This window comes from Anastrepha ludens, chromosome 6 (assembly GCF_028408465.1).
Source record: "Anastrepha ludens isolate Willacy chromosome 6, idAnaLude1.1, whole genome shotgun sequence".
Taxonomy (NCBI): Eukaryota; Metazoa; Arthropoda; class Insecta; order Diptera; family Tephritidae; genus Anastrepha; species Anastrepha ludens.
In genome coordinates, this window is record NC_071502.1 from 94,341,012 (window position 1) to 94,364,188 (window position 23,177).

Sequence of the window (23,177 nt, forward strand, 5' to 3'; positions counted from 1 at the left end):
CACTAGTACTAAATCAATATTTTTTTCGAAAGTTGCCAACCTTTTTAGGCTTACTGTCAAAATCATATGTTAATCCGACCATTTGTTTACAAGTTACAGTGCTTAAGTCACGCTACTTTTGAGTTTTAAAAAAAATTAATTCAAAGCAATTCCGTGTGCTGATTTATCATTGTTTTTTAATGAAAAAAAAAACTGTTCAATGCCAGGAATGGCTTGAAAAACTTTATTCGGACTCTGCTCCATCAAAAAGAAGCATTTGTTATTGGTATGCCGAATTCAAACGTGGTCGTACAGACAAATCACAAATCAACGAAAACGATGGCAAAATTGAACGAATTGGGCTTCGAATTGCTTGCCCATCCACCGTATTCTCCAGATATGGCCCCCAGCGACTACTGGCTCTTCGCAGACCTCAAAAAGATGCTCCGTGGTAAGAGATTTGGCTCAAATGATGAAGTAATCGCCGAAACTGAGGCCTATTTTGAAGGCAAAGAAAAATCGTTTTACAAAGGCGGTATCGAAAGATTGGAAAAGCGTTGGAATGATTGTATCTCCCTAAAAGGGGACTATGTTGATGAATAAAAACGAATTTTGGCAAAAAAATGTGTTTTAATTAATTAGTCACACACATTATTGAACGAAGGTTATGCATTCCGTCAAATACCGTATGAACCCAGTAGTTTAATTTTCTTGCTTTTAAGTCGCAATAACTTGCTCATTTGTGTATATTTCTCCGCCATTTCAATGTCTTTAATTGTCTTAGGAGCGATATACTCGCTGTCTCACGGCAGTTAAAGGCCTAAACTGCCACCTGCTTCTCAGTTCTTATTTTGCTGTTGTTGTTGTAGCATTGCATCTCAGCTTTTCCCTCCTCACTTGGTGCATCACACACTTATGAAGTTAATCAAGAGTAAAGGGAATTGTAATTTAAAAATATTACCAATTTTTAAGGAAATACCTTCGAAAGAAGAAATGACAGTTCAGAGTTACTTTAAAAAATGTAAAGCACATTATATGTATATGTATTTATGTTATTAAGTTACATTACTTTTATTACTTTAATATCTACAATAGCATATAGTTCTACGATGCACATATGTATGTGTGTATGTACAAACATTTTTATGAATGTAAATATTATGTACTTTATTATCTGTACATATGCAAAAGAGACAACTTTATTAACAAATAACTTAAAGCAATAAATGTGAATGATGCAATCAATATATGTCCAAACAACCCTCAATTTTTCTCTTTGAATGATAAATACTTTATGATGAAATTTTTACATATTTTTGTTTTTGATTTCGCTATAGATTTATGTTCATTTACAGATACAAATTATATGCGTACATATGTACAGTAAATTAAAAATTTATTTTTATTTATATTAAATATCCATACATTAAAATACTTATACTCTAAAGCAATGTTGCAGATGGTGGTGGTCGAGTGCTGGTGGTGGTGATATGCGATAACCTAATTCATTGTTATTCTTGTGTAGTGAAAATAATGGTATAAAGTAAAGTGTATTTGTAGGCATGAATATGTATTGCATATTTAAAATGAGCCAGAATTTGCCAATTTAAAATGTGTGCAGCTGGCCATGCTCCTCCATACCGGGTAGCATGTATGTGTGTAGTGTTTCCTCGTGTGCGGACAATGAAGCACTGTTTCGTGACACATGCAGAACAGAGCCAGCAGCAGTCTCATCTTCGTCCTCAACGCCCATTTCAAGTTTTATATTCATGCTATTGTGATGATTATTGGATGCCAGTAGCGGCGACAGTTCGGTAGAGATTTGCATATCCGTTTGAACGATGCTTACGGCTGCTACCTCAGCAGCTGCTGCTGCTGGAGACTCAGCTGCTAGGTCGTTTATGTGTTTGTGTGGTCGCTGGGCGACCTGTTCTATATCCGAGCGTCGCAGCATGCGTCCATTCGAAAGCGATACAGTAAAATCATGGGGATTTGTGTGACCAACACTTTGCCGATAGATCTCCGCGATTTCCTCTTCAGTTAGATCGCACTGATGTATGCGGCGCGTATGCTTGCGTAAGCTGCAAAATAAATCTATTGTAATAAATATATAACAGGGGTAACTTGAAAATAATTTATAATTAAAAATTGTCTTAAGAAATAATGTAAAATAATTAAAAATTAAATAAAAAATATTAAAAAAAATTATTTAAAAAAATATATGTGTATATTAGGGCGGGTCGATTTAAAAATCGCTCATTGCTCTGTGAAAATCGTATTCTAGGGATAAAATAAGAAACTTTGCCGAAGGAACCATACCTCTAAAACGAATTCTGATGTCCCCCAATTTGGGTCGAACTTTTGGGCAGGGGCAAATTTTGAAAAATCCCACTTTGACCCAATCGAGTCCAAATGTATGACCGACCCCCACTAACTTTGGACGGCCGATCCACCCATGCCAGTGGCGCACCCCCTGGAACTCCCCTGGGGGGTTCCCCATAAAATCATTTCAAAATATCACCATTTTTGGCCTTTACATGGAAAAATCAGCTAAATGGCTATGTTTTTTCTTTATTTTTATTTATTTATATTATAATAATATCTATTTTTTCTCTTAAGAAATTTATTTAGTCAGAACATATGTAAATGAAAAAATTAATTTAAGTGAGTTATAGAAAAGAAACTAAAAAGTTCGACAAAAATTGGGGAACATCAGAATTCGTTTTAGAGGTATGGTTCCTTCGGCAAAGTTTCTTATTTTGATCCCTAGAATATGATTTTCACAGAACAATGGGCGATTTTTTTGCCTCTCCACAAATCGACCGGGCCTAGTGTATATGTATAAAATATATAATCTTCTTCTATACTATAAAGTTGAATGTCTGTACGTTGTCCGCGCATCACTACGAAACGACAACACCAAATGACGTACACATTTTTATACATTCATATTTTCACCCAATGAAGGTTATAGGTATGTTTTTATGATGGAACTCCCTTCCCACAGCCCCCAGGCCGCGCCATCACTCTCACGCGTCATTAATAATCGAATATTTGCTTAAATTTAATCTGAAAAATCTTAGTTTTTCCTATTTCCCAATATTTATAGCACACTCTAAGCTTCATAATCCGCATAAGCTGTTCAACTATGACCCAAATGCAAAGTTCAAAAACGGTTTGAGATAGAAAATTAATAAAAATAATTTTGCTTGATATTTTTCTGATTGGTTGTTTTTATTTTATTCAACGAGGCATAGCAACGGATGCCGGGTATTGTAATATTATGGTTATTAATAAAAAATTATTTTCTATGAAATTATTGTTTGTAATTCTTTTATATATAATACATATCCTAAATCCTTCAAAACTACTCCTACGCGAGAGGGACCGCGGGTTAAGGCTAGTATATATATACAAAAAATATAAAAATAAAATAAAATTAAATTATATAGTTAACATGTATAATTAAAATAAAATAAATAACTAAACCATTTTTCTAAATTCCTCTCGTTGCCACGACAGTCCGTTATACGTAACCGGAACGACCCCATATACTTAAAAATGTATGGGGAATTTTTATGTTACAACAACAACATCTAAATTTCTATAATATTTATAGTCTTGTTGGGATCCCATGGTGCAGACCAGCTAATAAAAACTAGAGTACTTGTAAAAAATATGTACAAAACTTTTTGATACTCACGATTCGCGTTTCTTGAATGAATGCCTGCAGTACTTGCATCTGTACGGTTCATTGCCGTCATGTATCCACGAGTGTATCTTCAATTGAGCTTGTGTTGTGAATACACGCCCACAACTCTCCACGGGACAGCGTGCACGTTTGCCCAAATGCACGACATCGGCATGCCGTTTCAGATGATGCGGATAACGAAACTGTTTCGGACACATATCGCATTTGTGCGGCTTCTCGCCAGTGTGCGACAGTTGATGGGACCTCAATTCGCTGCGATTGATGTAGGATTTCGGACAGTGACTACAACGAAATATGCGCGCCGTATGTCGTTTCATGTGATGTTTCAGTAATTCACTGGACTTGTAATTGCAATGGCAAATGTCACATTTGAAGAGATAAAGTGAACGCTCAGACGTTATTAAGCCAACTCTTTCGGCACCCATCACATCACTCGCGCCACTGGTTACGGCTACGGCTGCCGATGTATCCACCCATGCACCACTCTTGCTGCCACTGTCATCACTGCCAACTCGTAGGCACTCGTGTGCATGCAGTTCAGCAGCGGTGCGCCAGCTTTGTGAGCACATGCCACAGGCATATTCATCGAAGAGTTCGTTGTTTTCGTTTAGCTGATGGTACATATCGTAGGTATTTATGTTGCTAACTGCACTTGTGGCACTTTTTCTTCTTGCTGTTGTGCTTGTTGTTGCTGCTGCAGCTATTGCTGGTTGCTGTTCATGCTGGGGTTTCGTTATGCGTTGTCTAATTATAGGTTTGCCCATTGTGGGCGTGATTGAATCATAACTATTCGATTTTTCTTCATGCTCCATGTCGGCAATTAGTTTTGAAAGTGACGATACTTCAATTATGGATGCCACTTCATTGACTGAATTATGTATGTCATTGTTGTTGTTGTCTTCAATGCCACCTCCACCACCACCACCACCACCAGCACTATTACCTTCGACACCATCAGTATTGTTATCATCATCATCATTGTTGCTGCTGCTACTGCTGTTGTTGTTGTTGTTGTTGCTGTCATTGTTGGTGTTGTAGTTGTTGAATCGATATGAATCAGTTATTATGCCATGGCCTGCATGCAGAGTACAATTGATTGTGTTGATTGGAATCGTTTGCTTCACTGTTTTATTTCAATTTGTTTATTATTTTCATTAATGTTGTTTTATTTTGTTTTAGATTAGACATTACATAGCTATCTGTATCTGTACTTTACACACAAACACACATTTGTACATATGTATGTAGAGGAGGAGGAGGTTACTCTTCAATTAACAGTCTGTATCAGTTTCAAGTAACATTTTTAATTTCTGACTTTGGGTGATTTGATTCTTAGTTAAGCCCTTATATACCTTACCACAACTTGTACTCGTGGACGTTGATGCTATTACTGCTAGGGGTGTGGCTGCGGATGATGCTGCCGTTGTTATTGTTGTTGCGGTAATGGTGTCTTTTATTGCTATATATGGCTGGTATTGTTGATGTTGCTGTTGCTGTTGTAGTTGTTGTTGGTTCCGCATAGCATTATTTGCGGCACGCTGCTGTTGTATTATCGTCGCTACCGAATGACTGCGTTCTAAATGTCGTATGAGACGCGCTCTCGTTGCATATGAGCGTATACAGCGGGGACACTCGAAGGGCAATTCTAAAGACGAAAATTAGATACATAAGTAAGCGCGCATAAGGAGTCACACAGGCATAGATAATACTAGAATGCACTTTTTTTATATTTAATTTGGTTTAAACCGCCGTTGAGCACGCGGTTATGACCAGATTTTTTCGACTTTGGGCTTGAATTTAATATATTTTTATTATAGCTAACAAGCTTCCAGGTAGCTTCCTAAAATTAAATTTTCTATCGATATATGGATATGATCTTTTAAAAAGGATCCTTGAACACGACAGAGAAAGGCCAAACCCGGGCGCCTAGCCGAAGGTTTTAAAAAAGGTGTCTCACGAAGGATTAAATTAAATATATGCGTTACGGAAAAATATTAATATTTTATGATGTCAAAGCACAAAAATGACTTTTTTTTTTTGTTAAAAACAGTTATCGATATCATAAGTTTAATTATTCGCTGATTTACTTACTTTGCATGATGCAATTTTCTGTAAAGAAAATATCGTTAAACATTATTTGAATGCAGATTTGAAATTTTATTTCCTATAAATAGTGCAAAATACACATTTTTGGCTTCTAAAAAGTGCTTGCTAAGTGCATTTGCCCGATTTAAAACAAATAACAGTTTATTGACAGATAAAACATCAGTCATTGTGGCTGTTGTTGTTGCATCAGTGCACTCGGGCCTGCCAGTGTGGTGTCGTGATCGATCGACGTCGTCTAACTCATCTAACGATAGGCCCAGTAAAGTACTGTTTCGAAAGGTTGGTCCTTCGAAAGAAAGGTCCCAAGAAAGAGGGGTGTTTGGGATTAAGAGGACAAGTGAATAGGTGGTTAGTATCGCGCAGTGCACCTTCACATGCCGGAAATATATTGTGTATGTTACGGTATAATAGACAGGGCTAGTTAACTGGGGCGGCAGCCCTTGGTCGGGAAAAACCCGAGTCATTCCGGTAACGTAGAACCGGCTGCCATGGGAATGTATATGTTCGGGTTGGCCGCCGTAACCGAATGGTGCGATAGAAAAGCAACAGCAGCTCCTCGTCTGCAATGGGTGGTGATGGGACTCCGATAACGGCAGTCGTTAGTTAGGAGTTTAGGAAGATGGTGAGAGTCTCCCGATGAATGTCGTTTAATGTCTGCCCATATACAGTCTAGTAGTGTTTGGACCGCGATCTTGTCAATATAGTCGAAGAGATGTCTTCTGACATGGGTCGGGCTCTAGCAAATATCTGCAGTGGTGATCCCTACGATAGTACTCTAGCAGAAATTAATTGCTAGCTGAGTATTTTACTGTGCTCTTTGACCGAGAGCATGGAAGCCTCATACTGAAGATGTTGCAGGGGAGACTATTCACGGCGACTGTGACTGGTCGTAGTAGCTGATGTAGCTAAGCGCACGTCTGCACATATATCGGGGTTTTTTGAAGATCTTGAGAACTTAAAATGATAATATAAAACAGAAACATTATTGGAATGATATTTGGTTTATGTCCGCCGCGGCTACGAGTTATATGATGAGGTACGGTACACTAGACAGGGATAGTTTACTGGAGCGGCAACCCTTGGTCGGGAAAACCCTCTGAGACATTCCGGTAAGTAGAACCGGCTGCCATAGTCAATTCGATTGGCGCAATTTTTGACTACTTTTTCCAATAAATCTGACCGTGTGGACCACCATACCGATGATTTCGATCTCACGATAGTTGATTCTACTTTACCGGAACAACCCGAATTTATATCTGGCCAAAGATTGTCACTCCAGCAGCATCCTCTGCACGTGTATGGGGAATGTTTATGCTGCTACAACAACAAAAACAACATCGCATAGGAGTATTTTTCACGGAAGGGTAAAAGTTTTTAATTTACTTTTCATGCAGCGAGCGATCCCTATGCAAAGGCAGTTGGTTAATTGATTTTACAACCACAGAAGCGTAAAGTTTACAATGAGTTAGGTTAGGTTAGGTTGTAATGGTTGCCCAGCAAGTGGGCCCACATGAACGAAAGAAGTTTGGTTCATCCTTTGTGATACCATTGCAAGAGGGGAAAAGAGGTGAAGGAAAAAACGATAGGACGAAAAGGAGAGGGGTAGGGAGGGTTGAGTATTTGTGGACTATGAACGGTGACTAATTTGCGGTTGTGTTAGTCGTTTTATGCTGCTGATGAAGTTCATCAGATTTTTGATTTCCAGAAAAGAAGTGAGAACCAAGATGCTTAAATCTTAGTCCCGCTAGAGCGGGGCAGCTAAGGAGCAGGTACTGAGATGATTCCACTTCATCCTCCATACAACTGACGCAAAAAGGACTCGAAATAATTCCGAGTCTCGCGGTATGTATACCCCGCGGATAGTGCCCCGTGAGGATGCCCACCAAATTTGAGAGCTGAGATTTCGTCATCCTCAGAATATCCCTCGAACGCCTCCGATCCAAACGTGGTCAGAAGGATTTCGCGACCTTACACGTTCGTGTACTTGCACAGCGCTCGCTGAGTTGGTTCATCCCATCCATATAGTGAGTTATTTTATTGATAAGTTTAAATCAGGATCGTCGAATGACGTGTGGTGAATTTATGACTTTTTCATTTATCACTATTTCAAAATTTTTTTTCTTATGTTCTAAGGCAATAAAGCCTCAAGGAGGAAATTTATCATTGATCGGTCGTAAGCACTTTCATGAGCCGAAAATGTCATTTCACACTTACACAGAAACGTAGAATAGAAAATGTCCACTTACCATCTACAAGGCCGTGCGTGGTATTCAAATGGATCTGCATAACGTGCAGCTCAACCGACTCAAAGGGGCATTTAGCACACATTAATGTGACCGCTAAAATGACAAAGAAAGCAAAAAAAAAATTATAAAAAATCGTGTCCATTTCGTAATTGTTTACATATTTATAATATTTGTACAAAACATAATCGAGAAATTTCATATACATATATACCTAGTACTGCCATAAGTTCTGTTACAAGTGAAGTCGGTTATAGATATGAAATTATAACTTTTTTTTTTGGAATGAAGTTAGTTTTATTTAATCATGCAAATATTAAAAGAAAAAAAAATTTATTTTTCATACGAAATGATAACCGTTTGCTTTTGCATAAGCCTTCAAGCTATTAGGCCATTCAGCTATTGCAGCACGCACGGTTTCCATGGACATTGACGCCGGTGTTCGAACCAAAGATTGCTTGAGACTCTCCAAATTTCTGTGAAGTCTAAGACAGGCCATGTTGTCCAATTCTGACCAAAAACTGTAGTCCTATCTGGACTGTAGACAGATTTGGACGGTACATGTTGTTGTTGTAGCAGCAAAAACATTGCCCATATTTACATACGGGGAATGCTGCTGGAGTGACAGTCCTTGGCCGGATATAAATCCAAGTCGTTTCGGTAACGTAGAACCGACTGTCGTGGTTCTTCTGCGGCTATGAACCCAGGGATATTGTTTTTTAACCACTTTTGGGTGGTTTTTGGGCTTATGGGTTTGAGCGAAATCTTGCTAGAAGATCCAACACTCTCCATTCAAGAGAGTACTGCTCAACTGATTCACCACGCCTTCCAAGACATCCTCCTGTACTCTTTTGACTCAGGTCTTAAGCACTTTTTTGCATAAATGAAGAGATGTAACGCTTTTACAAGACACTCCCCACCAAATCATAAGAGGCTGGATGGTGGCCGCGCTGAACTTTTGGAACAACATTTTTTGCGTCTTTAGAAATTTTAGCATAGATTTTGTCGTTTTGCTTATTAAAACTTTTTCAACAGTGAAATAAGCGAACTTTTTTCTGCGAATTTGTTCTCACCGTATGCATTGTAAAATTTGTCACAGAATTTATGGCAAGACTAAGTATATTATATTAAATACAGTAGTCAATTTTAGTAATTATTTAACTGCAACTGTTAAACGCTTAAATCATGAAAAATATAGATTTTGTAACCCACCTTTTTGTTCAATTAGATTCAAATGCTCAATAGGCGTATGGTCCACAACAACTGCATCAAAGAAGATATGCACATACATCATTTTTTTATATATATTTTTTTCAAATTGAAACACATTTCTTACCCTTATCACCCTTAGCTTGAATCATATCTCTCGTGGGCATTTTCTTGTGCACCGCTCGATAGTGACGAATTAATGCCCGCTTTGTGTTGTACAAGTTGGTGCACATTTCACAACGATAAGGCGCCAAACCTAAGCAAAAACGTATACCAACAAGAACGGAAAGTGTATAAACAAATGAAATGAAATTTTAAAACCAAATAGAAATGCATTTCGCACAAATTATTTGACCTACCACGATGCACAAACATGTGATTTTCAAATTGATATTGACTTAGGAATTTCTTATTGCAGTGCACGCAATATGGCTGATAGTTGCTGACGTTTGAAGCTTCAGCACCCGCCACCGATGTGTCACGCTGTTGCTGTTGATCATGTAATATATCATCGAAATCATCGTCACTGGTGAGCAGCAAGTCGTGAAAGTCTGTGCCATCATCCTCTTCGTTCTCTTCGTCTTCATTTTCATCTTCCTCGAAGTCTTCGAAAAGTGCATCATTAAAAACAAAATCTAATTCACTATTATCTATAGTTGTGTCTGTTTCAACAATTTGTGGCACGGCATCGGATGGTATTTGCGTGCACGCATAGCCCGCCATTACAGATACCGGCTGTTGCTGCTGAATGCTATTGCCACCGCTCGCACTAGCCGCCGCATCCATTGTAACTGTACTAGTGGAATTGGTAGCAGCAACTGGAATATCCATAATGATATCTGGCGCTGGAGCGTTCATTTGCATGTTAATTTGCATGGCAGCGGCTTGCGCCTCTGCCACCGCAGCGTCAACAATTGCATGGGCGTCCACCACTGTGGGTTCACCATTGGTAGTGTAGTTGCTGTCAGCGATGCTTGCGTTGAGCAGAGTGTTTGCATTGTTTTCATTGTGCGTAGGCATGTGATACTGCATAGTATTGTGTTTCAGTAAACTTGTGCCCGGCGCGGTGTTATCGACTGCAGTGGGTATTAATGCTTCGCTAATAGAATTGTCTATACCATTACCCTCGTCCAAATTGTGCTGCCTATAGTGATCTTTGAGTTTGTCTCTCCAATAAAAAGTTTTTGCGCACTTTTTGCAATTCAAGCCTTTCGGATAGTCTGGCCGTAAGGCTTTGCCACGCTGCATTGGCGGCGAGTCTGACGGTGAATTTTGCGTATGCGGCAAAACGGCTGACTCATCTGTAAGATAGAAATTTTTCAGCTACTATAATACTGTAAAAACAAGCACTGATCCTACCGATTGTTGGACGTAATTGCACTTCAGTTGCCTCCTCTTGATGCTGGCTCAAATAGTGGCGACGTAAATGTGATTTTATGCGTGTTTCGAAGAGACACAAATCACAAGCATATATATGTTTGAGATCACCAGGTTGATCGAGCGGCCTGACTTTGTTTTTCGGTTGTAATTGTTTTTGCGTAGGCTGTAGTTTATGCTTGGTTTTGTAATGCTGCGTTAAATCTATTTTGAAGAAGGTATAGAACGTGCACTGATCGCAAAAGAAATGGGGTATTTCTAAAAAACGTAAAATTGAAAGATATTAATAACAATTCAATTTAAAAAAGTGGCTAAAATATTGACCATTATGTGTGAGCATGTGGTTTTTGAGTTGATCTTGTGTGTGAAAGTTACTGGTACATATCTTGCACTTAATGCGCTTAGAGGTAAGAACATTGGCTACCGTAATAATCGATGGTGGCGGCATTTCATCTTCTATATTTTGTAGCGCTGAGAACAAAGCGAAAATTATTTTATTGCAAATCAACTAAAAATATGGTAACCTACTTTGCACAGTAGTCTCTGCGCCCATCGACATAGGCGGCATGCTTGGCACAGACAGCTCATTACCCATACTTTCTTCAATGATAATATCATCAATATCCATAGAGTTCATTGTTTGGTCATCGACTTCTGTGGGATTTTCTACTTGCATAATATTATCCAGCACCAGTCCATTCTCCAATGTCACACCATCATCAGCCGCATTAATATATTCGATCACCACTCCTAAAACATTTAAAAATATATATTCATTTGTTTTAAAAAAAGTTATATTTTCCGTGCTAACACAGACCATTGCCCATCACTTCCTCCACCGTGCCGTCCGCCATAACGATAAATTCATTGCCGACACTCAATTCATTAGCTGCTATATTGAACTGATCTGCCCCATATTGCTGCAATTCCGTTGATATGTTTGGCCTAGGTTCATCTTGCATTGGAAAATTCGATATACTGGCTGGATCGGCATTCACATCTTCAGCAGTTGCTGTTGCCGCTGCTTCAACGTAGGCGGCTGCCGCTGATGCATTACTACTAGCAGGTGTTAGAAATAGCTGCATATCTAATTCTTGTTGTTGATCTTGCGCTTCATACTGTTTGCTGTGCAAATACTCTTCATTTGCTTGAGAATTGTGTATCTTTTCCATTTCCTGGGCAATCGTGTCTTCAAAATCTTGTTCTTGCTCTTCCTTGATTGTTTGCTCATTTGGTTTAGTTTTCGGTTTCAGTTGTTCGCGTGTTGGCTGCGTGTTGTGCGCCGACTTATAGTGATCAATTAGCAATGTGCGTTTCTTACTCTCAAACTTGCACAACTGACAGCAGTAAGAAATTATATCTAAATTGATAAACGGATCGAAATACTTATTTATTTCTTATTCTGTCAACAGTGTTGATTTCTTACCCAAATGCAATTTTACGTGTTCTTTTAAAGTTTTCTTGGTTTCGACTTTCTCGTTGCAAATTTTGCACCGAAAACGCATTTTAGTGCCATCCGAGTCCTTAATATTTGTATAAACACAATTAATAATTACTACCTTTTTTTATAGCATATTGGTACTTTTTCTTACCCCACCATCTTCCGCCCCCTTTCCACTACCGTCTTCTACTATGCCATTCTTACGTTGCGTTTTTTGGTGTTTTTGCTTTAGGTTTGGGTATTCACTTAGTTTTTGCCGTAATATTTCATGCGCTTCGAGTGCATTTCGTATGAAGTTATAAGATACTTGCAACGATGCACTGCATTCTGTACATATGTATATTGGAAATTGCAACTTTTCACTATCATCGCCATCGCCCAAGCGGGTACAGTAACGCAAGCATTCCATAAAGCTCACTGGCTTTTCGACATTATCATCATCGTCCATTAAAATCGGTGAATCAAGCTTGTAAAATTCTCCATCCGAAGCAAGGCACGTTCGACAAACGAGCCTGTAATCCATTGGCGCCGTTTCCTCAATTAACTTCTCTGCATCCATTATTCGGCGTCAAAGGTACTTTGGCCACCGCGTGCTATGCTCTTTCCACACAGTTATAATAAACTTATCACAGTTTTATAGTAACAAATAAAGTAGATAATTTTATTCGAAAATTTTTCCAATTCGATCAAAATATTGTTTTGCATAGCATAAAAGACGCACAAACGTATAAATCCACAATTTTCACATTTCTTTTTGTTGCTTTACCAAAGAGAATTTATCAACTGTCAAACGAATGAATAGAGACGATAAGAATGGGAATAAAGGTAAAGCTATAAAACAGGGCTGCCAGCTTTAAGTATTTTGAATAGAATGCGCGACGTTTGCTATAAAAAGCCTTATTTGTGAAATTATTTTAAAAATTAGTCTAGTTGAGTAAAGTTTAAAATTTTGAATTTTTAAATAGAGAGGACATACAGAATTTGAAAGCATATCGTCCCCTTAATATAACAATAGCCTATGTGCTCATTGGCTATTATTTTTTTATTGAATTTTTGGATTCTCCATAGTCGATTTTATATGTGGTCAAAAATTTTGTCAAATTCTAGTTCCACAAAGTGGGTCAAAACGTCAATCAAAAAGTAATAAATATTTACAGACATAACGAGATTTGAGTGAGAGCTACTTTCGACAAAAAGTTTGAAATTCATTTTCTCAAAACATCAAAAAATGTATAGGCTATTTTAATACTAAGGGACGATATGTACATGATCTTACTATATTTAATCCATTAATAATCCTTCGAATATTAATTGAATTTTATTAATGCGATAAATGTAATCAACTGAATAATATAAATTGGGTAAATTTCGCATGGTAATATACCAACAACCGTTCAGGCAATTAACTAATTCGCACCTTATAAATAAATACATTCGAGATGAGCCATGTTGTAAAATATCGAGGGAAATATTTATTAAAAATCTCGGTCCAAAAAATTATCAATAAAAATCTGATGTTATTCCATGATATTCTATATTATTCTTGAAGTCGTTTTGCATCACATTTTGCGAGAAAAACTATTTTTTATTAAAAACTAACAAATACTGGCCTTAAACAAAAAACTTTTTAAAATGTGTTGTTTAATGCTTATGCCAAATAGTTAGACATTTTCGTTCTTGCACGAATCGCAAAAGAAAATTTTTTTTCTGAACACTAAAGGATGTCGTATTAAGAAAAAAGAGCAATTATTACATTTTAGAACTAACAAAATCCAACTGTATATTCAAATTACAACGTAATCTTTAGGTCGCATCTAGCTGGATAATAAGTATTGTAGAAGGTGGTGCAAAATTAATCATCCAATTTTGTTTTTGAATAATTTTTTAACCGAAACCCCAGTGTTAGTCTGTGGTGGAAACACATTATTATGTTAATAAAACTAAACAGCTGACTTTCCTTTTTATTCAAACTAATAGAGTTCCTTCTTTTTTAAACTAAATATAAAAATGAGCGAATAAGGCAAAGAAATATAGTAAAAGGCCTAAAGTGTACATACGAGTATTAGTTAAGCGGTTAAATTAAAATTTATTACTATTACTATTTATTTGAAATTGATGTTTACTTAATACTTTTGGTATATTGGATGACATAGACATTTAAGATTATATTGGCTGCTCATAAAAGAAGCAGTGACAGCCAATTAGCTCAATAAGAAATTTCTTTTGCGACTAGCCGCTCCACTTAGGTCGTGGGAAACTTCACCTTGGCGCAAAACATGTAACGGTTGATTGCATCTGTTAAACGATGTAGGACACGGCGAACGGATGACTGCCTAATGGTTAGGTAATATCCATGTTGTTGTTGTAGCAGCATAAACATTCCCCATATTTACATACGGGGAATGCTGCTGGAGTGACAGTCCTTGGCCGGATATAAATCCGGGTCGTTTCGGTAACAAACTTTACCTGTCCTTGGGTCAGAAATTCTGTTATTCTGGAATCTCCGAGTTAAAAGAAATAGTTTTTGAAACCCCCCTTCAGTCAAATGAAAATGATTGCCCATATTCCAGAGCAAACATCAATCCACCGTTTAAGTTCTCACTACTTCCTTTCCGCACGATAAGTCATACGTTAAATACATAACTTTTTGATAATATGTATAATTCCACTTGAACCTTTCGTGCGGTCATCTTCACTTCCTTCGTGAAAATGTATTTGGTGACCATACATATCGGCCTTAATAATAATGTCAGTAGGTGTTGCTTTTCTTTGTATAAGACACACTACAATAAAAATTATAAACACAGCATTCGCGTAAATAAATACAATCAAATTCATTTAATCACCTGTAAATTTTTTTCTTTAATAGGTGTAACATACTCCAACATTATAGCAGAAATTTCATTTGCCATTCCCGCCGTTTGCCGCTCAATATTTGCGACTTCCACTGTTAAACTAAGAGAAAAATTAAAGGTAAACTAGCACAGAATGTCTGGCGAACTTCCTATACACAGTGCATGTTTAAATTAATCAACTGATGTTTACATGATAAGCGGCAATGTAGTAGCAGGCCGTTTTCTGGTTGGTTCTACTTTACTGGCACAACCGGGAATTAAATCCGGGTAGGGAATATATATTGCAAATGTTTGAGCTGCTATCAGAACAACAACAGTATACAGAAAGTCCCTAACCACCTTTTTGAACTCCTGCCCGTCGTTATCGGAGTTCAACCACTACCTATAGCAGAATAGGAGTTTCAGGTGCTTCGTGAGACCTGTGCTACCCTAATTGCGTTCGTTCATAATTAAGCTGACTGCCTAACCGAACAGACCCATGTATACATATGTCCACTCATCTAGCACTCCTCTCCCAGCCAGTCGAAACACTTTTTTTACAATAATCTTGTATGCTGTTATAAAAATAACGCCAACCGTTTGCTTGAACCATCTAACGACAAAGTTTTCTACGTTAACGGATGTTCACCCTCTTACAACAACCTTACAACGCGCATGATGTACACAGATGTAATCTCCATCTAAAATACGTAACGGTAGCCTTCTAACTTCGTATACTTAGGAACCAGCATTAACACCGATAACAATGTCAGCCTTTAAATCCAACGTAGAATATCTCTTGCCAACAAGTGCTACTTTGGACTAAGTAGGCAATTGAGTAGTAAAGTCCATATGTGAACGGGTAGATTAATTTTGTGGATTTATTGGTAATTAATGCATATGTAAACGTACTTTTAAAATCTGTCCCCAAGCTGTCGAAGAAAGGAGCACCCATTGTCATTAATCGTCTAGCTGCTAAACCCGGTCATTTACATAGAAAGTGCTCAACAGTTTCCTTCTCTGAATTGATATTTGCGATAAAAATTTTAATATTAGAAATGAGCGGCGAAAAATAAATGGGCTTAGTAGAAAATATCCGTGATTTCATGACTAGACACAAATGCTGTCATTAATTCCGCTTCAACATCAGCTGTTTGTGGTTACAGTATGACTAATCGACAAATACATAATGTTGCGGCTATGGTTATGATTACGGCTCCACCAATTGCAGATTTAAATAAGTTTTAGAGAAGATCAGAATATTTTGAAAATATTTGACTACAGAGTGACACTAAGTGTGAGGGATGGACAGTTGCAATAATAATCTTAATTTTTCACATTGCCTAATGACAAGTGAATTCAGTTTTGAATTTTTTATTTAACCATTTATTTGCCAACATATTTCAAAAGTTACCCTTATTATATTTCAAATCATTCAGTATGTAGCGAACCAATTGAGTAAGATGCTCCATCGGCGCCTGCTCAACATCGACGTCACTCACCAGTCATCTGTAGGTTATAAATGAAAACGGCATTTAAATTTGTTTATAAATAAATTTCTGCGGGCGTATGCCATGTAGCTTAAGTCGACTTACGATAAAAATGAGATTGTTTTCTTAACCCTCCGATGTTCATATGGGTCTGGCCAGACCCATTCGATCTTTAAATGTATGTAGATCTTTTATTTTTAATATCTGAGGCTTCTTAGTCCATGACTTCCTAAAATGTAGTGTGCTAAACACAATGAAGTAGCAAAATTAAGATTTTTGCTATATTTGTTGTAAAAATAATAATTTGAACTAATTTCGTTAATTAAGCTCACATGGGTCTGTGCAGACCCATATAAGGTTCTCATGTAAATTGGTTAACCGTTAGGTGTAAACAACTAAACTGTTAGCGGAGGCAGCGGCAGAGATAATTTTTTAGTTGACATTTGAAAATTAAAGTGAACACGTGTTTTTTAATTAGTGGGAAGTGTCTGTTGATGTGATGATGCGTTTGCCTCGTAAGCTAAGTGCAACAAATGTGAGTCCGTCAGCGACTTCAGGCACAAATTGATGAAATTATGGGACAGGAGTCCGATCCATTTGCAGCACATCTATTACCCAGGGCCTTATATACAAGTCGAAAGATGGTAAGATATGGAATTCAAATCCTCCACCACCTGGAAGGCCTCGTTGTCACAATGTTACAACTTTTACTCGTAAAGAGCCACAACGAGGAGCGTCACCGAGTCATAAAGCTCCTTTCAAGCTATTGCTGTCTCCTGAAATCGTAAGTATCATTGTGCGGGAAACCAACAGAAAAGCCGTTGAAGCGTTTCGTCTATGGAATAAAAAGCATCCCAGTAATAAACAGAGTTCTTGGGTAATGACTAACGAAGACGAAATGTATGCTTTTTTTGGGATGCTACTTATTGCTGGTGTATTCCACTCGAATTCTCAGCCAGCGAAAGAATTGTGAGCCAGTTACAATATGCCAATTTATAAACCCACTATGTCATTGAATCGGTTCAAGAGCTTAACTACTTTCATCCGTTTCAATAACAGTGGTACTCGTACTGAGAGGTTGAAGAAAAGCAAATCTGCTGCCCTGGACGATGTATGGCTAATGCTGATGGCCAATTTAGAGAAAGCATACACTCCGGATTGTCATGTAACCGTCTATGAACAGTTATTTCCATATCGTGGGCGCACTCGATTCACCCAATATATTCCGAGTAAGCCGGCAAAGTATGGCATGAACGTGTGGTGGATTTGTGACTCTGTTTCAAACTACCCTTTGAAAGGTATAAATTATACCGGAAAACCACCAGGTGGCCAGCGAGAAACGAATCAAGATGAACGGGTCGTCATGAAATTGATGGAAAATTATATGGCTAGCGGTAGGACTGTTTATGCTGACAATTTTTTTTCAACATACAACTTGGCAGAAATGTTGATGGATCGTAGAGTGGCTTTCGTCGGTACCGTAAGAAAAAATAAGACCTTCATTCCGCATGAATTGCTTAACCCGAAGCGTGATGTTAAAATCACTTTAGTTTGTTATCACAATGATAATATCGCTCTGTGCTCGTATATGGCAAAGCCGAAAAAGCCACTAATTATGTTATCCACTGCCCATTACCGTCAAAGCACCGATCCATTGAAAGGATTCAAGCCAGATCAAATTTTGGACTACAATAAATTTAAAGCGGGGGTAGATACAATGGATCAAATGTTGACTGGCTATTCGTGCAAACGCTCGACAAACCGTTGGCCACTGGCAATGTTTTATAATATGCTTGATATTGCCGGTTTGGCCTCATTCATCATCTATGACGAGCTGAATCCGGCAAAGCAGAGTGATAAGAGGCGCTCATTTATCATTGAATTGGCACGGCAGCTAGTTATCCCACATATGACGAAACGGGCGACTAACGCATTAGTATGGAGGTTTGCTCGTATAAGACAAGCAATGAATCTTTTCAATATCAAGGTGAGTTTGAATTATATACACACCTACATATATCTCCGCGTATAAAGATTTGTGTATGCATTTATTCATATTTACTAATTTAAAATAAATTATTTCGCTACTTTTAGGTACCGGAATCTTGTCCATCGACATCAGATGCAGCACAGCAACAATCATATGCTCAAGTTGCTTCAACACGGCCATCGTGCTACCATTTTGCTGCTTCTTCTTCGAAAAAGCGACGTAAAACTCGTTATAACTGCAGCAAATGTAATCGTCCCATATGTCTTAATGAACATTCCATGCAACTATATAGTTGTAAACCCAATTGCTCTTCGTAATTAGTATTAATCCGTTCAAATAAATAAATAAAATTATTTTTAAAACTGTATTTCTTACATTATTTGTATGGGTCTGGGCAGACCCTTATGATGCACTTACCGCATCATAAGGCACCGAACATCGGAGGGTTAATAGCGTCCTATTTTAAGTATTATCGCTACTTCTTATATAATTTTGTTTTATAATTGTTTAAAATCACAGATTTTATTGGAAAATTAATTACCGAAGGGACCAAGCTCTTCCAACTGCGAGATAGTAAGGGGGTTGTTGTTGTTGTAGCAGCATAAACATTCCCCGTGCATATACGAGGAATGCTGCTGAAGTGACAGTCCTTGGCCGGATATAAATCCGGGTCATTCCGGTTACGTAGAACCGACTGTCGTGGGAACGCGTGGGGTAGAAACGTGGGGTAGAAATCATCGCTAAGAACATCTTCCTCATCGGTATAATCATCGGTATCCCATCGGTCGTAAATATCGTTGTCAGTAAATCCTGTTATTCGATAATCAATTAAGAATTCGAATACTATTTTGATAAGTGCCTCTTTCTCAGCCTCCATGTATTTCTGACACTGCATGAAAGAAAAAAGTGAAAAGATACGACAATTACCGCTATTGTCAATAGTTAATATTCTTAATACACACCTCGGACATTCCATATTTATCTATAGATGTTCCGTATACAAAAATGACGAGTGGAAGTTGAGATCTATCTTTACGGTCTTTTAATATATTTATGGCTTCTAAGACGAATTCACAAGTAATTTTTTTGCAATAATGTATATTTAAGTGGCGCAGATGCTTGCACCTTCGCAACAGTTTTATCAGAGCTTTATTTGTTATATTGCCACTGTGTTTGATAACCAGCTCTTCAAGTTGCTCTAATTGGCCAAGTTTTCGAAGCGCGTTATCGTTGATTGCTTGATTATTTATGCAATATAATGATTTCAGTTTTTCCAATTGTGATATGAAATTTATTTCTTGTGGTTTGATTGAATTTTTGCCATAGATTTTTAAGGTTTCTAATTGCTGCGACTTATTTTCGACCAATTTCAAAAAAATCTGTGTATGTGATACCGAGTGGAGTAACAATTCAATATGTTTCAGTCGAGGTAATAATGTTACATGCTCATATGGAAAATCTGGGTTAGACATTTTCAATATTTCGAGTTGCTGACAATGTTCCACCATGGTGTCGAAAAAGATTGGCGAAAGCTGATCACAATGACGTATGTCGAGCGATTTTAAGTTCGGCATGGAACAGCATATTTCAACCAAATTGGAAGTTTGAATATTTGTACAACCATACAAATCTAGAACCTTCAGCTGTACCAACAAGTTCATAAATTTGCCTGCAAACAAAGAAAATGTAAATATTAAGTATGTATTCATATTTTAAAGGCAAGTTTTTCGTTATAAGACCAACTGTTTTACCTGTTAGCTCACTGTTCGCGGAGAGAGTCAGGCTCTCTAATTGAGTTAAATATTGCAGAGATTCTATTGAGAGGTCATGTATATCGCAATTATGCAAATTTAACTCCTCTAATAGAGGGAAACTGCGAAGTAATTTCTTCAGACAATCGCGGTCCATTTGACTATTGACCAATTTGAGTTGTTTTAAGTTGACGCAGCACGTTCTAATAAATGTAATGATGCGCTCACGATTCTTCTCTGGTACCTCGCTCGACACTGTTTCAATATTTTTGCCGGCAAGACGAAAGAAGTCGCTTATCTCGCATAATGGCATCCCTATGATTTTACGACATTCGAACCTTTTATATGCGCGCATGGATAACATTTTGAATATTTCTTGAAAACGATTGCATACTCGCGCAAAACGTATTTGATCTCGTAGCCCCAATAGAGCGCAAATAATCTCTAAGCAATCATCATTTAGCGATAGGATATTCAGGCGAAGTTTTGGACCAACGTTCGAAGCTTTAGTTTTCTTTTGTTGTGCGTTCGAAGCTTTGGCTTTCTTTTGTTGGGATCCACGTACCACTTGGCTATGGCTATGTGCCTTTTCGGCACCAGACTGATTCCCACTATTGCCAGCTTTAACCCCAATACGTGAACCTCGTATACGATGATTCGATTTCTTCAATACTCTAAATATTATATAAAAAATCAAGAGGTATATTAAAATAAATAAAAGTATTTTACGTGTAAGCACTTTCTGGATCGACAAAGTTTACAAATCCTACTGCCAGCGAAGAATGACGAGATTTCTTTTTATCATCCACTAGTCGTACTTCCGAAATCACGCCAAACTTAGAAAAATAACGAGTTATATCGGGTACCTTCACCTGCAGCAACACATGATATTCATAATTTAAAAAAGTCCCTTAACAATAATAATAAAACTATAGCTCTCACCCATCTTGGAATGTTGTATACGAAAATATTGTAAATCAATATGTTGTCCTTTGTGTATGCCTTTTTATCTGGCATAAAAAACACCTCGCTGCTTCCAGGGCCATCAGGATCCAAACTTTCACCAGACATGATCTTATCTCTTCGACAGTAGTAACGAATTTAACTCAATAGAATTCAAAAAAGTACATAATGAGCAACTTCTAATTCATATTCACAAGTTCAGCTTTTGTTTAGTTCAAGGCGAATTTATTACATAATCTTGCATTATTACGTACATAATCTTGAATTAAAATTTTGAATTAAGTGCTGGATAACTATTCACCAAATATTAAATTGAACCAGACAGGCATTTGTGTAATAAAAATAGATAAACTATTAATGCGTAGAAGTATTTGCAAACACACGAATCAATACGAAAATTTCAGCTGGGTGGTTGCCATCATCTTAATAAATCCTCCTTGGTTTAGTTTGAATAAACCAAGGCGTATCTATTGTGGCAACCCTAGTGATTGATGGCAACTGGCAACGACACCGATGCGTATAGTGAACGAGCGAGAATCGTCAAAAGCAAGGTGGATTTAATAAGGTGACAGCATTCACCCAGCTGAATTTTTCGCCGTAGGTATGGCTTACGTCAAAATGATATGCTTTGTTTGTATGTATTGGTATGTTTACATTCGTATGTTTACATTTGCTTGCTGATTTTGACATATGCTTGCACCAAACGCAACAACAAATACATGTAGGGTTTTACTTATATGTGTTTGCTGTCACCTGTAATAAATTCGCCTTGGTCAAAAGGGATAACGAGGTCATCGAGTGTGGTTCAATCAATGTTATTATAATTTGTATTTGTTATTTGTTGTCTTATAAGTTGTATTTAATAATAAACATATAAATACTCGTTCGTAAATATAGCAGTTAATACACTACACAAGGCAAGGTGTTAACAGTTGTACAAAAACAAAAAGTTACATGTATTTTGTTCTTGCTTTTTTGGCATAAGTGTCAAAATAATTATTTCCAAGGCGAATTGGATTGTGAATCATTACTATAAAGGCGAATGTCTGTACTTTGTCCGTGCATCACTGCGAAACGGCAACACCAAATGACGTAAACATTTTTATACATTCACCCAATGAAGGTTATAGGCATGTTTTTATGATGGAACTCCCTTCCCACAGCCCCCAGGCCGCGCCACCACTCTCATTCGTCACTAATAATCGAATATTTGCTTAAATTTAATCTAAAAAATCTTAATTTTTCCTATTTCCCACTATTTATAGCACACTCTAGACTTCATAATCCGCATATGCTGTTCAACTATGACCCAAATTCAAAGTTCAAAAACGGTTTGAGATAGAAAATTAATAAAAATAATTTTGCTTGATATTTTTCTGATTGGTTGTTTTGATTTTATTCAACGAGGCATAGCAACGGATGCCGGGTATTGTCATGATTCAATTATACAAGGTTAAGTAAAGTTTGACAACTGATTTCGGAAGCTACTTAATCCATTGATGCAATTTGGAAGCAAGGGAAAAAAGGGCATAAGTTTATCCCCTTTCTGAAAATGTAGTAAAAAATTGAAAAAGGTTGTTGTAAGCCATAGAATAATTTTATGTTATTTTATAAGTGGTACTTAATTATTTATATTTTTAACTTAACTATTCCCATGGATTTGTGTCATATATATATATGTATTTTGACCATGCATCGGATTGGAATCTATAGGTGCCACTTGTAAATCTTCCCCGAAAATTGCTAAGAAAAATGTAGTGTTTTGAGTGTTTTCTTTTATTGTACTTTAAATATAAACAAAGTATTCTAAAAATCTCAATTTTATTAATTCACTTAAAATGTTATTTCACGAAAAATCTAAAGCTATTAAAAATAAAGCACTTCCAGAAATCTTTTTTTCCGTTTATTTTCTTATTCTTTGGCATTTTTTTTTTTTTTCTTACAATTTACTTAAATGATTACTAAATATATTAAGCCGATAAAGCAATTTTTTTGTTTTTGAAATGTCAAACTGCTAAAAACTTTGTAGACCAGAAATATTATTTAATAGCAACCCTCGTATGTTTCTGTGGTCAAAAGATG

At 37.1% G+C, this 23,177-nt stretch overlaps 3 protein-coding genes across 5 annotated transcripts; 1 reads left to right on the plus strand and 2 right to left on the minus strand.

Annotated features, from left to right (window-relative positions):
- Positions 1-1,005: 1,005 nt before the first annotated feature.
- On the minus strand, positions 1,006-12,852 carry LOC128866388 (uncharacterized). Of its 2 annotated transcripts, none has more exons than XM_054107084.1 (14): positions 12,219-12,852; positions 12,053-12,149; positions 11,444-11,986; positions 11,155-11,376; positions 10,951-11,097; positions 10,609-10,884; positions 9,609-10,550; positions 9,377-9,505; positions 9,253-9,303; positions 8,044-8,136; positions 5,783-5,800; positions 5,049-5,336; positions 3,683-4,814; positions 1,006-2,060 (listed from the first exon to the last, which is right to left on the minus strand). In XM_054107084.1, exons 1-14 carry the CDS (start codon positions 12,624-12,626, stop codon positions 1,586-1,588), a joined length of 4,821 nt encoding a protein of 1,606 aa, XP_053963059.1. In that variant the 5' UTR covers positions 12,627-12,852; the 3' UTR covers positions 1,006-1,585. The 2 variants fall into 2 exon arrangements, with proteins under 2 accessions (XP_053963059.1, XP_053963061.1); XM_054107086.1 differs by having other exon boundaries at positions 1,007-2,060; positions 3,683-4,766.
- Positions 12,853-16,227: 3,375 nt separating this feature from the next.
- On the minus strand, positions 16,228-21,565 carry LOC128866734 (uncharacterized). 2 transcript variants are annotated; one of them, XM_054107694.1, is made up of 6 exons: positions 21,075-21,564; positions 20,862-21,004; positions 20,133-20,806; positions 19,344-20,050; positions 18,923-19,270; positions 16,228-16,410 (listed from the first exon to the last, which is right to left on the minus strand). In XM_054107694.1, exons 1-6 carry the CDS (start codon positions 21,201-21,203, stop codon positions 16,396-16,398), a joined length of 2,016 nt encoding a protein of 671 aa, XP_053963669.1. In that variant the 5' UTR covers positions 21,204-21,564; the 3' UTR covers positions 16,228-16,395. The 2 variants fall into 2 exon arrangements, with proteins under 2 accessions (XP_053963669.1, XP_053963668.1); XM_054107693.1 differs by lacking the exon at positions 16,228-16,410 and having other exon boundaries at positions 18,752-19,270; positions 21,075-21,565.
- On the plus strand, positions 17,460-18,698 carry LOC128866736 (piggyBac transposable element-derived protein 4-like). Its single transcript, XM_054107695.1, has 2 exons — positions 17,460-18,378; positions 18,486-18,698. Exons 1-2 carry the CDS (start codon positions 17,512-17,514, stop codon positions 18,696-18,698), a joined length of 1,080 nt encoding a protein of 359 aa, XP_053963670.1. The 5' UTR covers positions 17,460-17,511.
- Positions 21,566-23,177: the final 1,612 nt, after the last annotated feature.

Bases quoted from the DNA above. Each gene is read 5' to 3' on its own strand.
- LOC128866388 (XM_054107084.1), bottom strand. From the start codon at position 12,626: ATGGATGCAGAGAAGTTAATTGAGGAAACGGCGCCAATGGATTACAGG. The intron at 12,150-12,218 runs GTAAGAAAAAGT...ACAAATATTAAG, and splicing joins AGGGGGCGGAAGATGGTGGG to GACTCGGATGGCACTAAAAT. The intron at 4,815-5,048 runs GTAAGGTATATA...GAAATAAAACAG, and splicing joins GTCCACGAGTACAAGTTGTG to TGAAGCAAACGATTCCAATC.
- LOC128866736 (XM_054107695.1), top strand. From the start codon at position 17,512: ATGCTGATGGCCAATTTAGAGAAAGCATACACTCCGGATTGTCATGTA. The intron at 18,379-18,485 runs GTGAGTTTGAAT...CGCTACTTTTAG, and splicing joins TGAATCTTTTCAATATCAAG to GTACCGGAATCTTGTCCATC.
- LOC128866734 (XM_054107693.1), bottom strand. From the start codon at position 21,203: ATGTCTGGTGAAAGTTTGGATCCTGATGGCCCTGGAAGCAGCGAGGTG. The intron at 20,807-20,861 runs GTAAAATACTTT...TATAATATTTAG, and splicing joins GATCCAGAAAGTGCTTACAC to AGTATTGAAGAAATCGAATC. The intron at 19,271-19,343 runs GTGTGTATTAAG...TCTTTCATGCAG, and splicing joins ATAAATATGGAATGTCCGAG to TGTCAGAAATACATGGAGGC.